At 40.0% G+C, this 18,153-nt stretch overlaps 1 protein-coding gene across 1 annotated transcript in view; it reads left to right on the top strand.

Moving 5' to 3' along the window:
* LOC126416739 (ATP-binding cassette sub-family F member 1) overlaps window positions 1-18,153 on the top strand; it is an 85,665-nt gene that overhangs the window by 18,147 nt on the left and 49,365 nt on the right. The window contains exons 2-3 of the mRNA XM_050084571.1: window positions 6,860-6,912; window positions 17,104-17,345. Coding sequence (XP_049940528.1) covers window positions 6,860-6,912; window positions 17,104-17,345 — 295 coding nt within the window. The remainder of the gene's footprint in view (window positions 1-6,859; window positions 6,913-17,103; window positions 17,346-18,153) is intronic.

Below are 18,153 nucleotides of genomic sequence, written 5' to 3'. Positions count from 1 at the left end.
CAGCAGCTATTCATCGTGAGCTTTGTGCCATGTACGGACCAAGAGTTATGAGTGAAGGAGTTGTCCGTGAATGGGTACGTTTATTTAAAAGTGGGCGAGAAAACGTTCATGATGAAGAGAGGAGTGGTAGACCATCATTGGTGACTGACGAACTCGTTCAGACAGTTGATGCAAAAGTTCGTGAAAATCGGCGTTTCTCAATGTCGGAGTTGTCTACTGGTTTTCCACAGATTTCTAAGACTCTCTTGTACGAGATAGTGACAGCAAGATTGGGTTACCGTAAGTTCTGTGCACGATGGGTGCCCAAAATTCTTACCGACCACCACAAAACTCAAAGAATGGCCTCTGCATTAGACTTTCTGTCACGTTATGAGGACGAAGGAGAACCATTGTTAAACAGAATCGTGACCGGTGACGAAACCTGGATTAAGTACGTGAACCCTGAGACAAAAGAACAATCAAAGATGTGGGCACATTCAAATTCGCCTACCAAACCAAGAAAAGCCTCGCAAGATTTTTCTGCCAGAAAACTGATGGCAACGGTGTTTTGGGATGCCAAAGGGGTGTTGTTGGTTGAATTCATGGAACGTGGTACGACCATTAATCAAGACGTGTACTGTGAAACAATAAAAAAGTTACGACGGGCTATACAGAACAAACGCCGTGGTATACTGACTTCCGGTATCGTTTTTTTGCACGATAACGCCCGTCCTCACTCTGCTCGCAGAACAACGGCCCTTCTTGAGTCCTTCAAGTGGGACGTTATCAACCATCCACCTTACAGCCCAGACCTGGCGCCAAGTGATTATCACCTCTTCATGCATTTGAAGAAATGGCTCGGGTCACAGCAGTTTGATGACGACGAATAGCTCAAAGATGCGGTCACAGGCTGGCTCCAGGCACAAGCGGGTGATTTTTATGCAGAAGGAATTTCAAAGCTTGTGAAGAGATACGATAAGTGCCTCAATCGCTATGGAGACTATGTAGAAAAATAGTGCAAAGATGTAGTTGTACGATGTATATATTAAAATATTTTTATTTAACTTGGTGTATTTTTTTAAATCAACCGGAGGTTACTTTCTGAACAGCCCTCGTATATACTTCATTCAAGCAGTAGAAACTCCAGATAGGAATATCAACAATGTAGCAAAAGACAGATTCTACTTATAATAAAGAAGACAACTTAAGCTTCAGGCAGGCAAAATTAAGACACTTGCATAAAGCTTTCAGCCACAGCCTTCATCAGTAAAAGAGACACACACACCTTTTGTACACACGAGCAAGCATACCTCATGCACACATGACTGCCAACTCCAGCATCTTGGACCAGAATGCAATATCACGTAGGATGCAAGCAACAATCCGGAGGGGACAGGGAATGGGAAGGGATATTAGCGCACAGGTGGGGGGAGATGCAAACACTGTCTGGTGAAGTGTGCAGGGGCAAGAATGCCCATAGGTGTAGTGTCAGGAGGTTGTGGGCAGGGAGGTGGGGAAAAAAGGGGCAAAAAAGGAGAGGAGTTGGGAAAGATAGGTGGATGCATTGGCAGATGGCAGCAAATAGAGTGGTAGGTGAGAATGGGGAGGTGATGATAGGACAGATGATGTGGAGACTATTGGGTGGAGGAAGTGGGGATAGTATGCCACTCCCAATCCCTTGTCACAGCCCAATCCACCTATCCAGCACTTCCTATTGCGGTTCTGTCACAGGCTTATCATACCTCATCAGGGGCCGCGCCACCTGTGAAAGCAGCCATGTCATACCAGCTCTGCTGTGATCATTGCAGCTGAATTTAACTTGATTTCAACAGCTGCTTCACTACCCGAGCCACGTGGATCTTTCCCTCCACCACCAGCTTTTCTGAACTGCACAAATGGGAGTTATCCTTACAACACTTCCTCAGCATCTGTAATTATCCCAGCCTGAAAGTACGTTAACTTACTGTCCCCACACCCTCCAACCAACAGCTTGCACCAGACAGCATTCGTCCCTCCCACCACCCTACACTAATATCATGTCCCATTCACTGGCCCGCTCCAGATTGGTGCTTGCATCCCACGTGACAGTTGCATTCCGGCCTGAGATGCTTGAGTTGGTGGTCATGTGTGCAAGAGGTGTGCTTGCTTGTGTACATGAAAGGTGTCTCTCTCTCTCTTTTACTGAAGAAGACTTGATTCAGAATGTTCTCCATACTCATTACAGGATGAGCCCACGAAAGTAAAAGGATGTGTGATGGGGCTCCACCGTATTTGTCATGTTATTCATGATGCATTGGATGTTTTCTTTACTGACTGATGGATAGGGAGGGGAGAACCAGTTCAATGTCTGTACATTTAATTGACCTCACTCCTTTGTATTGTCGTCTGAGAAGCCCCTTAAGTTAATTCATTTATGCCGCAGATATTCCTAATGCAGAGATGCTTAGTTGTAGCACCATGGAAGCTTTCAAAACCATTTTACATCAACTAATAACACAAAATGAAGGATTATCAGATAGTAACAATTTTTTGTCTTTTTGTATGAGATACACTCCCCCCACCCTCCTACCTCCGCTCCCAGTTCAGAGTAATAGAGATCAGAGTCTATGTGGATAACTGAAAAACAAGGATAACCCAAAAAACGTGTTCTTCATGGGAAATTGTTATTTACTGTACTTCCTTATAGAATCAGTGCACACAGTAATGCAGAGTGAAAATTCAGTTAGGTACACTAGACTCTTGCTAATCTGGCCATTCCTAGCACATATGGGTACTTGATTAGTGGAAGTACCAGATTATTGAGTGTCTGAAATTTATTTTATTCATTTATTTTGTATTTTATTTATTTTGAAAACATAGGAGATACGAAAGATACAATTTTAAAACATAGAGGCTATACTTTATTAAATCCAAAAATACATTAATTTTCAAATAAAACTTAGTCCTTGAGTGTATACTGTACATAATTATACATTTGTATCTCTCACTATGAAACATGTCCCTAATTTTTAACTGTCGCACCGATGATATGGGATGGTGGCATGCTTTATCACGCGACCGTTTTACAAGCATTACATCGGTACTGCATGTATCTGGTTGTTGCATAATGTACTCCAGAAAGACCTTGGCTGCTTCAGCACCAGCAGTGTGAGAAATCTTAATGCTCTCTTCTCCTGTGTCCTCTTCTTCACCACTTTCATCATTACTTTCTTGCACGCTTTTGATTATTTTTTCATCTGTTAAAGTTTGATATGTATCACAGTTTTCCTCAATTAGCCACTTAGTAACATCATCATCAATTTCTTCTCCTCCTGGAAGGTTGTGGAACATGTCTGTGTACAAAGTAATTGATAACTCCGAATTGACTGGCTCATCACTGTCACTCACTACTGGATCTGACTCGGCAACAATGTATGTCCATAATTTTCTCCAGCTCTTCATTATGATAGTGCTCTCCACTTTATCTCATGCTTTGGCTGCTTGGAAAACGTCATCATGTATGTTAATTACTTTCCATGCCTTCAGCATAGTCTCAATAGTCGTTTTCGCTTTTGTTCAGCAAGGAGATGAGAAGGGAATGTCGATAATGACGTTTAACTGATTCCAGAATTCCCTGGTCCATGGGCTGAATTAGGGCCATCAGACTTCAGAGAAACATCTGAAGTATAACTGGGAGTATTGTCACTTATAAGGATAGCTTTCAGTGAAAGCGTTTTCTTCTTTAACTCTTTTCCCACTGCTGGTACAAATGTTTCATGGAACCACCGAGAGAATATTTGTCTGTCCATCCACGCTTTCTTATGAACGCAATACTACACTAATGGCGTATTTGTCAGTGTGTTGAAAACAATGAGGATGATGGGATTTTCCAATTACCATAAGCAGTAGTTTATGACTCCCATTTGGATTACAAGAGCCATTAATGTTACACGCTGTTTCTGTTGCTTGTAACCATGAGATTCCTTCTTGTTCTTGGCAGCTAATGTTTATGAAGGCAGCATCTTGTAAAAGAGACCTGTTTCATCAGCATTACACAAGGCATCAGCAATTAAATCTTCTTCCTCTATTATCTTCCCTATCTTGCTTACAAACTCATTAGCATCCTTTTCGTTAGCTGAGCGACTTTCCCTGGTGACTGTCAGCTGCTGAATGCTATGTCGTTTTTTCCAGTTTGATAGCCAACCATCACTCACTGCAAACAAGTTACTAGCACCAAGTTGTGTGTTAAATGCAGCTGCTTTTTCCTTTATAATCGGGCCACTGACTGGAATTTCTTTACTGTGTTGTTGTATGAACCATCTATAAACAGCTACGTCTGGTTCTCCATTCTCACTCTTTTGCATAACCTTCCATTTTCCTAACTCACTATCCATATGTGCTGAGTACTGTTGAATAAATTCTTCTTTCATTTCTATGTCATAAATAGTTGCTTGTCCAACGTTGAACTCAGCAGCAATGGCTTTCTGCAAAGAACCTCGATTTGACGTATCTAAAATTTCGAGTTTCTGCTTGGGGTCTAGAATAACATGTTTCCTTTTAGAAGAATGATTCCAAACTGTAAAGAAAGCTATATTTTCAAATACAGTATATAAAGCATTGTTTAACTAAGCATCATTGCACACGATAATTCATTGTGCACCTGTTTTTAAATGTGCGCCGGATTACTAAGAGGCCGGATTACTGGGGGCCAGATTAACGAGAGTCTTGTGTATTTACTGTATTTAAAAACGTGCTACATGTCACATTTGAAGCCACTGCATTACTTACACATTATGCACTGGAATCCGACAACTTATTTATAAAATTGCATTTAACACACACCATTTCATATAATGTCCTAGTTCACGTTCAGGAGGCAAGTGTACCATTTTTTTCCTGTTTGTGTTTTTCATTCACTTATTTGCTGATAATGTTTCTCATTTTCTGGTGAGTCAAAAAATTGGTGTACTTAAATGAATTTTATCCTACATATTCTAATAATAGATCAGTGCATTACAGTACCTTGGATGAAATGTACAGCAGTGTCTTCGTTAGCAGTAAATTTTTCACCTTGAACAGCAGTTTGTCATATCTCATAGTGATCTTTAAATCGAGTCAGACATTGTGATGAACTATTAAACTTTTCTTCAATCTTTGGAGTTTAATAGGACTCTCCTGCTTACTCTATTCAAGCTGGATGTGATAAGGGAACTCCTACTGCTCTCTTTCTGCTGAAACCACAAGTGCAGTGCTTCCTCTAGTTTCGCATGAGCTGAATTTTGGGCAATGACAGTCTGACATGGCTGCATGCATTTGTCGCAAAATTTATCATCTTTTCTTCTTTATTTTCTTTAAGTATCTCACTGTTTTTATGCTTGTTTGATAAACTTAAGAACATTTAACTGTGGACACTCTCTTTTCTAACTTATCTATAATTTATTTCCAGTAGTTAGAACAATATGTTTGCATTTACCTGTTATCTTCCTGAAGGAAGTAAATTGTCCATCACTTCAGTGACAACAAGAAATATGATGTAGGTTAATATTCATTGTCTATAATATTTACAAGCCACTGTATTAAGTTCTATTCACAGCTAGAAAAATATGATCAGTGATGCATCTCTCCTTATGATGATTAAGGAATAGTGTTTCCTCTTTTTGTTTGCCTCAAAAGCCAAATCACATTCTTTTTGCAACAGTGATAAATTACGTATTTGACCTATTTTGCATCAACAGAGATCAAGAATTTTGAAGGGAACTATCCCAGAAGATAACCTAAATAATTTACTATTCACTTTAAGTGAGTTATATTCTATCAACCTTTATCTCCTAGGGACAGGACTAGACAAACAGGAAATTGGTTGTGTGCAGGTTACAAGGTTAAAAATACCCACATTTTTCTGGATAGTGAAATGAGAAACAGTGGAGAAATAGTTCTGAGATGTCAGATGATGGGATTGGGGCCTACATCGTCTTCTGGCCATAAAACGTGTCACTTGTGTAATAGTGTATTCTAAAACAAAATATTCATTTCCGTTAAAGCAGTGTACTCCAGGCTTCATATTTTTACTTTTTCAAAAATTGCAAAACTCTGCACGGATATCCACATCCTGAGAATCAGGAGCTTGCTGTACTTCCATGCATTTTATTTTTTTTAACGTTGACTGACATAATTAAAGATGAGCAGATGTGTATTGAAAGATTTTTGGATTGTTAATGGAAGATGTAACCCAGATCCAGCACTCGTTTAAACGAATGTAGTGAACCTCATAAGACCACACTCATATTTTTTGCAAGTACCAACCCTTAACAGCCTAAGATTACACACAGACAACCCCCATATTCCCAGTATGACACATTTCACTGCTGTATCAGTTGGTTGCAGGCCTTGCCACTCAGTTTCTGAGTCAATAATGTTGTTGAAAAAGACTGAAGGAAGGATGATTGTTTAATGTCCTGTCAGCAATGAGGACATGAGATGAAGCACAGACTCAGATTGGACAAGGGTGTAGAAGAAAATTGGCTATTTCTTATTCAAAGGAATGATTCTAGCAATTTCATTAGTTGATTTAGTAAAACCATAGAACACATAAGTAAATCTGGATGACAAAAAGGGAATTTGAACCACCATCCTGTTGAACGAGTGCCCAGTGTGCTACCTCACTTGCTAAAAGTGTTACAAAACGTCAACTCCTGTGATTGATACTTTCTTTAAATTGATGAAAGTTTTTTTATCATGTGCAGCTGTTAAAGTATCTCGTAGGTGTGTGTCACCCACATTTCATCTGCAGGTGCTCATTTTTTATATATTGTTCAATACTGGATTTTCTACTGTAACAATTAAGTTAGTCTTATGTGTTGTTCTGCTTTTAGTATAGTAAAAGTTATTTGATATTTTACAGGCACAACACAAAAGAAGTTGACACACAAGGAAAAGAAGAAACTCAAGAAACAAGTAAGTGATTTCACAGTCCTGTTTTGTGAGCTGCTGAAATGATTGTTAAGATAATGAGAGTTACAAATGTTTTCTGTTTACTTGAATACAGATCTCACCATTATATTCACTAATATGATTCTCTGTGTGTGTATTGTTTTACTGTAGTTTCATATAAAGTAATAATGGTCGGAAGCAACTCGTATAATATTTATTATACATGGAGAACATTTAGAAAAGTCTATAGGTACATTGACAAAAATGTATGTACAGGGCGAGACCACTAACAGATCCCAGTAAAAGTATATCCAGAACGGGTGATTATATTGAGGTGCAATAATAGCAGACAATAGGTTTGTTTATAAATAACTCATCTGCTACCAATCACAATTTTCTTTATTTTATTTTTCACATAATGCGTTTCAGGAAATGATTCCCATTTTCAAGTGCATTTTTTGTTTTTGTTATAGGAATGACATGTTGATGTTGATGTTGATGTTGTTGTTGTTACAATGAATGACATAACAACCACAAAAAACGCACTTGAAAATGGGAATCATTTCCCGAAATGCGTCATGCAAAAAATAAAATGAAGAAAATCGTGACTGGTTGCAGATGAGTTATTTATAAACAAACCTATTGTTTTCACAGTTGCAGGCTTTCAGAACCATTTATAATGGATCAAATATCAGACAACATGCTGAATTTTCTGGCATGTGCAAGAAATTTTTAACATCCGTAATTGCCAGATTACAACACTGAACTTTTCTGTATTTCATTGGATAGAGCCTCCAAAGATGACTCTAGCAACAAACACCAGGTACGTGGTCAAATAGCAAAAGGTAACAATGTCAAAAATTACTGTCCCTGTGCCAACTGTAAGCAAACCGTAACTTGTAAAGGGACATGGACTGTCTTGCTTCGAGGAGAGTGTCTCCTAAAAACTGTGGTAGCATATCTGTCGGGAGCTGTGGATATCTGTGGCTATATAGAGCAGGTCTGGTCAGGTGGTGGCTGGGTGAGAGCTCTCCATTCACTCACCACCTAATTAGTGAGCACTCGTGATAAAATGTAGCTGTCAGGTGTCAGTGTATAGTGCAGGCGAAGTGCAAACTGTGTGCAGTCTTCAGAGGGATGACAAAATATTAAGTTCATCATAGTTTTAAATGCAAGTGTATTTACTTAATGGCACAGTGCTTAAATTGGAGAGTAGCTCTTTTAAAATTGATGAAAAGCAGCATTATGGCAGGATTATGAACTTCAAAACAAAGGTCAGACAAACGAACATCAATTTATCAAATGAAAAATCCAGGATGGAATGTAACAATATTATGCAAAGAAAAGTTGCTGCACACCATATAGAGGAGATGGGAGCGCGCGCGCGCGCGCGCGCACACACACACACACACACACACACACACACACACACACACACACACACACACACACACACACACGTGCGCATTTCTCGCACACGACTGCATTCTCAAGCTACTGAAACCATACTGCGAACAGCAGCACCAATGCATGATGGGAGTGGCGACTGGGTGGGGAAAAGGAGGAGGTTGGGGCAGGGAGGGGAAGGGATAGTATGGTGGGGATGGCTGACAGTGAAGTGCTGCAGGTTGGACGGTGGGCAGTGGAGAGGTTGGGGGGGGGGGGGGGGGGCAGGAGGGAAGTAGCAGAAAAGGAGAGAAATAGAGAGAAATAAATAAAAAGTATAAATATTAAATTAAATAAATAAAAAAAAGGCCAGGGTGTGGTGGTGGAATAATGGCTGTGTAGTGCTGGAATGGGAGCAGGGAAGAGGCTGTATGAGTGAGGACAGCTGCTAACTAAGGTTGAGGCCAGATGGGTTACGGGAACATAGGATGTATTGCAGGGAAAGTTCCCATCTGCGCAGTACAGAAAAGCTGGTGTTGGTGGGAAGGATCCATATTGCACAGGCTGTAAAGCAGTCATTGAAATGGAGGACATCATGTTTCGCAGTGTGTTCAGTGACAGGGTGGTGCATTTGTTTCTTGGTCACACTCTTCAGTGGCCATTCATATGGACAGACAGCTTGTTAGTTGTCATGCCTACATAGAATACAGCACAGTGGTTGCAGCTTAGCTTGTAGACCACATGACTGGTTTCACAGGTAGACCTGCCTTTGATGGGATAGGTGATGTTAGTGACCGGACTGTAGTAAGTGGTGGTGGGAGGATGTATGGGACAGGTCTTGCATCTAGGTCTATTACAGGGGTATGAGCCATGAGGTAAGGGATTGGGAGCAGGGGTTGTGTAAGAATGAACAAGTATATTATGTAGGTTCCGTGGATGGCAGAATACCACTGTGGGAGGGGTGGGAAGGATAGTGGGCAGGACATTTCTCATTTCAAGGCACAACGAGAGGTAATCGAAACCCTGACGGAGAATGTAATTCAGTTGCTCCAGTTCTGGGTTGTACTGAGTTACGTGGGGAATGCTTCTCTGTGACTGGATGGTGGGGATTTGGGAAGTGGTGGGAGACTGGAAAGATAAGGCACTAGAGATTTGTTTTGGTACAAGGTTTTTTAAAATTTCTCTCCTTTTCCACTACGCCCCACCTCTCCCCTGCCCACCACCCAACCTGCAGCACTTCACTGTCCGCCACCCCCACCATACTCTCTCTCCCCCTCCCTGCCCCAGCCTCCTCCTTTCGCCCACCCAGCCACCACTCCCATCGTGCTCTGGTGCTGCTGCTCGCAGAGTGGTTTCAGTTGCCTGAGAATGCAGTAGCTTGTGAGAGTTGCATTTGTGTGTGTGTGTGTGTGTGTGTGTGTGTGTGTGTGTGTGTGTGTGTGGGTGTGGGTGTGTGTGTCTATTGTTGACAAAGGCCATTTGTCAAAAGCTTTAAGTGTGAAAATCTTTTTGTTGTGCCTATCTGCGACTCAGCATCTCCGCTTTCCTTCTCATAATATTGTTACATCAATTTATAACATGCCAGGGCAGGATGCCTAGCTACAGTTAGAACTTCCACACCTGCAGCTTGACAGGCAGTTCAGCAATAAGTTTCATAACAAAATAGGTCTTATACTCATACAAAAATTTTTTCGCCATAAATTCCCATCACTTCAGAATTTTGCAGCTGAGATTATGTCAGTGCCTGCACCAACATACCTGTGTGAGCAACTTTTTTCTGCAGTGAAGAGAATGAAATCCACCCATATTAGTTCACTGACATACCTCATTTTAAAAGCTTTAACTTCAAATTAGAAGTTCTAAGGAAGTAGTACAAGACAGTGATGCTGTAATGAAAAATAAAATTAGCTGTTTTCATTTACATGCAGTGTTTCTATATTTAACATGGGAATAAAATAGTCACAAAATGTGTGTTGATGTTATTTTAAGCTTCATCCAAAAATGACAGTCATCATAAGACTGATCAGTCATTACAATATCACGTTTCATACTTAGTTGCCCCATGTATTTCATCTCATCAATACAAATAAAAATAAATTTCCTTTTTATTGTCATTTCTCATTATTGCAACATTTTTATGAAATAAATTTGTCATGAAAAGCATTAATTAGCCACCATGAAGCAATACATCTCCTTAGAACTATTAGTGGCCATAGAATAGACTGGCTGACAGCAGTTTCTCATGCCAAGTTACCTTGTTCTGATTCTCCCCCTTCCATTACTTGCCACGAACCAACCAGTTGCTCATTTCTATGGCATGAGTGCAAACCTGCTTGCATGAGCAAATTGGTGAACAGCCTTGATCTAGAGTGCCATCAGTGAAACAGAAATCAATGACGCAGTTCTTAAAAAGTGCACATAACAAATTGGCAGACCAAAGTTGTTGTTTAGTAACTTCTGTCAGACAGTGGGGAGTTTCAACTGAATGATAATACATATTGTGAGGATTTGTATGTCCATGGTTTTGTAAATAATGTTTCATCTATAAACAAAATCTTGCATAGAAATGCTGCATCACTTTGCAGTTTTCATAAATAATATTCTCAGAGAACCATACCTAATTTTTCAAGTCAGTGCTGCAAAGCTGTTGTTGGAACGAAATGTGGAAAGAATGAAATCTGTTGCAAGGTATTAACAGAAAACTCCTTTGGCTTCATCGCACACTGCCCTGTATTGACATCTGGATTATATGCTATCACTGCTAAAACGTTACTTACATTCCTCTCGTAAGCTGCTATATTTTTGTGTTGGCATATTTTGTTCTTTGAACTTGTTTCTGAACACTTTTTTTATAATTTTGGCAAAGAAAGAGCGAGACAGCTTGGCACAATCAAGACAAGAGAAAACCATGCCTATGTTTTGGACTGCCATAGGCATTGTGAATGTCTGAATAGCTTCATGAGCAATTTATCTGGACATAGCAGCAGCACACAGACTGATAACATAGTAGCTTACCAGTTATGTGTTTGCTTACTTCTGGTGCAGTAAGGAGGTGTTTGCGGGCTCTCTTCCTCTGACAGACAGCTCTCGGTTTGCAGCACTGTTGTCTTGTTACTGTTTGATAAAGCTCCACGCGTGTTATGTCACTACAGTCTCAAAGTACCTTTCCATTGTCCACAGAAAACATATACAATAATACTTGCTCAGAACAGAATCGCCTGAGACTAAAATAATTTTCCAACTTGGACAAGTTCTCAGATTACACTAAACTCGCTGTGCTACATAAAATTTGTCAGATATCATGCACAAAAGTACAGTAAAGATGTTAAATTGTTCATATACTGTATTTACGTACCTTCACTCCAACACAGTAGATGTTCATTTACTGTATATTGGACAATAGAACACTGGACTATTACACTAATTTGTAAATGACACTGCATTTCTATATTTTTACTTGAGTTTGATTTGTTTCTTGTTGTATGTACATCCCATGTTTATTTGCTTTTCGTTTCACCTTTTTCGCCACATCAAGGAGGAACCTTGTTTTAATTTCCTGTTCTTTTTTTTCCCTAGGCAGTTTTTGCAACATACAAAAATTCCAACAAATTGGGAGAATTTGTGTGTGCTGCAAATTGCATAACATTGTTTATGCATGCAATGGTTTCTTCAGGCGTATTAATTTTTCTAGGGACATCATTTACTCCTCTTCTTCCTTTGTTTCTTCTTCGCCATCCTCTGTATTGTGGATTGCTGTTAAATCTGTTGTTGAAGTGAAAGTGGAGTGAGTTGACAGAAAGTCATCACTTCGAATGTAATCATCTGCACTACATGAAATGTTTCCCATTTTCATTAGTGCAGCAATTGCTGCCACATTGTCTTGAACTTCAATGGCCACAGAAGCATCTTGTTCTTTACCCTCTAACCCTGCTTTGTTGAAGCACTTGGTGACAGTTTCAGGTTTTATTTCCTTTATTGCCAAGCCAATCCAATTTGCTGCATCCAGGACAGAAAGTGACCGTGCAAGAGCAAACGCACTTTCGGCTTGTTCAACACTGAGAATAAGAGATTGCATCAGTAATTGCCTATAATGACATTAATGTGTAAGTAACACCCCAGTTCATGTGTTGTTTGAGGCTGGTTGAACCTGGAGGGAACCAAGCCAATTTCACGTTTGATAACATTACTTTCAGGTGGCAAGTTGCATTGTCTATGGAAAGGGGAACTTGGTGATTTCCTTTTTCATTTTGGCATTCAAAGAGCCCAGCTATTCTTTCATAAGACCACTCGCCATCCATGCCTTTTATTGCTTCACCATGTGACTGAAAACTTAATGACTTCTGTGTTTTTGAAACAACGCAGTTTTGCCATCTTTCCAATCACCAGTGGCTTCTCCATTTACATGATGCCACTAGGTTGCAGGCAACTGCGCTACCGGCCACTGCGCATTCACGCCGCACGTTTGCGCAACTCGTCGGCGAAACTAAACACTTTCGGCGTATTCCAACTTTGGCGAGACTAGTTGGTTGTGTGCATTCGTAGAGTGTAGACAAACAGAAATATGAAGTGGGGAATGAAGAATAATGTTTGATTTTTTGGATATCTATGCTTTGCATAGGTGTCTGTGGGATTTCGGTAATGCTGATTGCGAAAATAAGCAACATATTGCTGCGATCAGAATTTAGATAGTTTGACAATATCTGAGCTGCAGGGAAAATTTATTGAATTAGGAGCACATATACAACTGAATTAAGAAAAATACAAGCAAATGTAATTCTAGCTGTGGAAATGCTCTTGTCTACAAGACCAAAATCCCATTGTTCGAGTTGGCTGACTTTTTTTTTTTTTTTTTTTTTTTTGACAGGAGGGAAGGCTACACAAATCAAGAAGCTACATTCTTTATTCAATATTCATCTATTTAAAATATCGCAGCAGTGCTCCCTGTGTTAGATTTTTATTTTGAAATACTGCCACTGTCCAGATCTATCTTCAAGAGAGCAGTTTGCAAATCATTCTCTTCTTAATGCAGCCTGCTTTGAATAATTACTGCTTTTAATGTTAATAATTATTACTGTTAATAATTATTAGTGTTCATGAAAAAGCGTAACTAAACCCGCGTCTTATAGCATGCCAAGTGTTCTCGATTGTAATGCATGCAATGTGATACATAATTTCAGTTCTGGTGGCAGTGCTTCATGCATTACAGTATCTTTATTCCTTATCGCATAATCAACTCTATTTAGAAGAAATGTTAACCATTCTGGTGACATTTTAAGATAATTAAAAGAACTTCTTGGGTCTTCCATTACAAATTATTTCAGCAAAGAGGCTGAGCAACTGAGCTGATGTCTTTTCTTGATCCAGCAACAAATCGAAACACGTTTCTTATATTTTTCTTATGCAGTGATTCCACGCAACAAGCTTTAACTCCATCTCAACTCGTGCGACGTGCAGCTGCCAAAACTTTCTTTTCAGACACGACTCAGGAACCCACAAAATGACAAAACTGAAGTGTGTACTGGTTTTCCCGTGTCTACAGTCAAATATGAAACCATTTGTGTGCAACTCATTCCATGCAACGAGTGGCACAACCCAATGTTCTTGTGTAAGCTGGGCCTAACATGTTTCCTCACAGCAGTACAGTGAGTCTTTCCTTGGACATTTTTCCGCCAGTGCACTTTTCACCTCGAATTTCTAGCAATTTTAAAGGCAGCGCGCAATAAGAGTCCTGTTTCATCTGCATTGAACACGTCTTTCGGGTCATAATTCATAATTAAGTTGGACTGTATTGCCTTCCATTCTGTTGCTACACTTTCCTGCACATCCTTACGTTTCCCACACACTTCATTCCACACGATGTTGTACCTAGCTTTGAAATTGTCCAGCCATCCTGTGGATGCCTTAAACTCCGTAATTCCAAGCTCTTTAGCAACTTTCAGAGCCTCACTCTGCAACATTGGGTCCAGATAAAGGTAAGTTTTTCGCCCGCACACTTATGAACCATTCCCACACTATTTCGTTAATTTCTTCATTTCTGGTCTTCTTCACCTTTCTTTTCATCTGCCCCTTTCCTTTCATCCATTCGTCCTGAATTTCATCCATGTTTCTTAAAGTCTCATAAGTTTTTGTTTTACTGCATTTCAAATGCAACATAATTTCACACACGGAGTGTTTGTCTTCCTCACTCGCCTTGATTACATTAATCTTTTCGCTAACTGTTGATGACACATACCGTCTGTTCAACGTTGTGTTACTGTATCTCTTAAAGTGCTACTAGTCAACTGAAGCTGGCAGAAAATAATGATCTTGCCGGGTAAAACCATTGTTTAATGGAACAATACCCACCTCTTTCCTGCGCACATTGCAGCAGTGTGTTGGTAGATGGGCAACTATGTTCATGTATGCGCCGGCGTGTGTCAGTAATAAGGAAAACGAGAAAGTCGACAAACTAAGCACTGATGAATGAACTGTTTCCTTTGATGTACTGTACTGACACTGAATGTAACTTGTTCGTTGTTGCACAGAACGGTGTGGTTTTGGGTCCACACCAGCAGCGCAGCACTGCACTGGATCTCATTTCGTGGTTTTGTGCCATGTAACAGAGGTATTAAAAGTAGAGTTGTGAATAGCTAATGAACTGTAATACAGTAGTACTGCATAGGCTCTTTTCTGCATTATACAATGCAGTATTAAGTAGATTCTGAGATTTGCTTTCCATTTCCACATTAGACACGTTCAGCATTTATACAAAAAGTCAGCATATAAAAGTGCACTGAATGCATCAGGACTGAAATACTTGTATGGTTTGGGCAGATGTCTGAATTATACATGTGCCAATTTCACAAAGTTTTACTGTAGTTTTATTTAAGAGAATAATGTTGCTGCCATAATTTGGTGGGTATAGATGTTAAAAATGAGTTTGCATACACCAGAAAATTTGCCGCATTATCTGTTCTAATATAGTGAAAACTGAGCCTCAATGTTTTTACTTATTTTGGGTATATTTTGGGTTGCTTGCCTTTGCTTTCTCACCCTACATAAACTAGCACTGCTATAGATTCTCTTTCACAACTGCAATAGAATTGACACTCCAAAATCATTTGATGAGGTTATATGCTTAACAGTGACTTGGTAACCATACCAGCAAGTATCTGCTCACTCAGAATTTTCACCAGTAAAGTGACTGACACTGATGTGTTTGGTTTATCCATTGTGACCACATGTTTGGGATAAATCAACCACATCTTTATCATAACAGAATTTAATTGAACAACTTTCAGCAAGCTGAGAAATTTGTATTTATAACCCTCAAAAGCAAAGTGATGTAATCAGCTTCAGTAGTTGAGAAAGCTGTTCTTAACATACCCAGTCATTATCACTGTATGTGGTGTTGTTAGGATTCTCTTCCCTATAAAATTCCAGTTTCAAGTCTTAAGTCCCTATAAGATATAACAATTCTTTAGTCTACCAGCGAAGTATGCCTGGATCATTGCAGAAGCAACATACGCTTGAGGTCGTATGTGTCAAGTTAGGCATTGTATCCAATTGTACATACATCAGACTTTTTGCAGCTTCCCTGTAGGAAATTTTCCTCGTGGTTACCCCCCACCCTCACCTCTATTTGTCATTATTGGATTGCATTCCTATATGTGGAATCTATTTTGGATTTGTTTTATGTTACGAGATTGGTTGCAGTTGTAATAGACCACTTTCAGAATATCTTGTGATTTTGATATGTAATCACATTTCTCCTATATGCTTCACATTAAATTGCTCTTCGATGCTTTTTATTACTAAAACTTAACATATTGTAGACATTAACAGCTACAATTAAAGATGTCCCCATATACGTCTGATAAACACAAGGATTCACAGTGTATCTTCCAGAGTGCATGCGTAACCGTTTTTTAAAATCTACATTAATGTTCCAGCGGTGATTACAGTGTTTTAGACCATAAACTGATTAATAAATCTTCATAATAAATTTGTCCTTAACAGTTGTAGTGAGTGGTGCAACATTTTTATCGTAGTCTAAACCTTTTTTTATGTGTGCGCAAAGGAGGGGAGGGGGGGAGATGCTTTATTCTTTGAAACTACCTCAAACAAATGTATTAAACCTTATGTGTATGGGAAGTTCTGGTTGAGAATTAAGAATTATTTAGGAATAAAGGAGATGACTCACCAAAAGACAGAAGAGCTGCACCGATAACTACACAAACAAAAGGTACAGCACTTGGCTAGCTTTTGGAATGCACTTCCTTTTTCAAGCTTGCAGGAAAAACAGGTGCGTGCGCGCGTACACACACACACACACACACACACACACACACACACCTCCCTACATTGTGCTCAGTCAACTGTGAACTCTTTCCTGGCCCACAATGAGTGTGCTGGGGGGGGGGGGGGGGGGGGGAGAGAGAGATGAGGGATGGAGAGAGGCAGGAAGCACAGAGGATGTTGGGAAAAAGTCGTGAGCGGTTTGTGGAAGAGTGGAGAGACGTCCGTGGGCTAGCTAGGCCATCCCCCCACCGCCTCCTGCTACCACATCGCACACCCCAACCTCACCCCAGTTCGCTCAATGAGGGCCAGGAAAGAGCTGACAGATGAGATAGGCTGTGTGTGTGTGTGTGTGTGTGTGTGTGTGTATTTGTTGTTCCTACAAGCTTGAAAGAGGATGCGAGTTGGAAAGCTAGCCAAGCTCTGTACCTTGTGTTTGTGTACCTATCGACGACGTAGTACTTCTGCCTTGGCTGAATAATTTCCTTTATTCCTTATGTGTTAAATGTTAAAATGGAACTTGAGTATGATAGAGGGAGTTTTATTTTTCAGATGGAGTATGAACAACAAATGGAAACCTTAACAAAGAAAGGTGGGCAAGGTCACAGTGAACTTGGTGAAAACTTCACAATGTCACAAGTTCAAAAGTCAGCTGGTCAGCTGCAGGCACTGGAAAATGCAGTTGACATAAAGGTTGAAAACTTCAGTATATCTGCCAAAGGAAAGGATCTCTTTGTAAATGCCTCACTGTTGATAGCCAATGGGAGGAGATACGGGCTTGTAGGACCTAATGGGTGAGTGTGCAAATTGCACGAGTTTTATTGATTGGGGCTGTATTAATTGCTGTAGTGTTCATGTAATGTATTGCTGGTGCTGCACTATTTTTTTGTATTCTTCTGACATATACTCTCACCTTTGTATCCTTTAACAAATTCATAAAAAGTTGGGAGGTATGCTGATGAGCCAGAACAATATGACCACCATCCACCATTAGACTGAATGCTGCCTGAGGGCATTGTAGTTGCAAGACATAAAAATTGTATGTAAGCTGAGCACAGATGAATGGGCAATTACTCTAGAGACGACACATGTTGAAAATGGGAAAACTACTGATATAAGCTACTTTGAGAATGAGCAGATCGTTACGGCTTGGCACCTGGGAACAAGCATCTTGGAAGCAGTGAACCTGTTCAGCTATTCATGTGCTACTGTGTTGAGCTTCTATGGGAAGTGTTGAAGGAAGGTGAAAACACAAGTAGGAGAGATAGTGTTGAATGGGGATGTCCACTTGGTTGGAGGCTTGGCTTCCCAGTAAAGTGGAGGGGCTGTGGCAGCTTGGATGACAGAGTACAGTGCTGTTGCATATATAGTGTTTCAAAACTTGCCATTTAGCACACATTGTTGAACAAGGGGCACTGCAGCAAATGACTCCTGTGTATTCCCATGTCAACCCAACGATATCATCAGTTACGACCTCAGCGATCATTATCGAGATTGGACTGTGGATCAGTGGAAACGTGTTGCCTGGCAAGATGAATCATATTTCTTATTAAACTAGCTCGATAGTTATGTCCAGATACGCTATCATTCAGGCAAATGGCT

This window comes from Schistocerca serialis, chromosome 8 (assembly GCF_023864345.2).
Source record: "Schistocerca serialis cubense isolate TAMUIC-IGC-003099 chromosome 8, iqSchSeri2.2, whole genome shotgun sequence".
NCBI lineage: Eukaryota > Metazoa > Arthropoda > Insecta > Orthoptera > Acrididae > Schistocerca > Schistocerca serialis.
The sequence above is the reverse complement of the archived record's forward strand: the minus strand, read 5'-3'. Positions and strand labels throughout refer to the sequence as shown.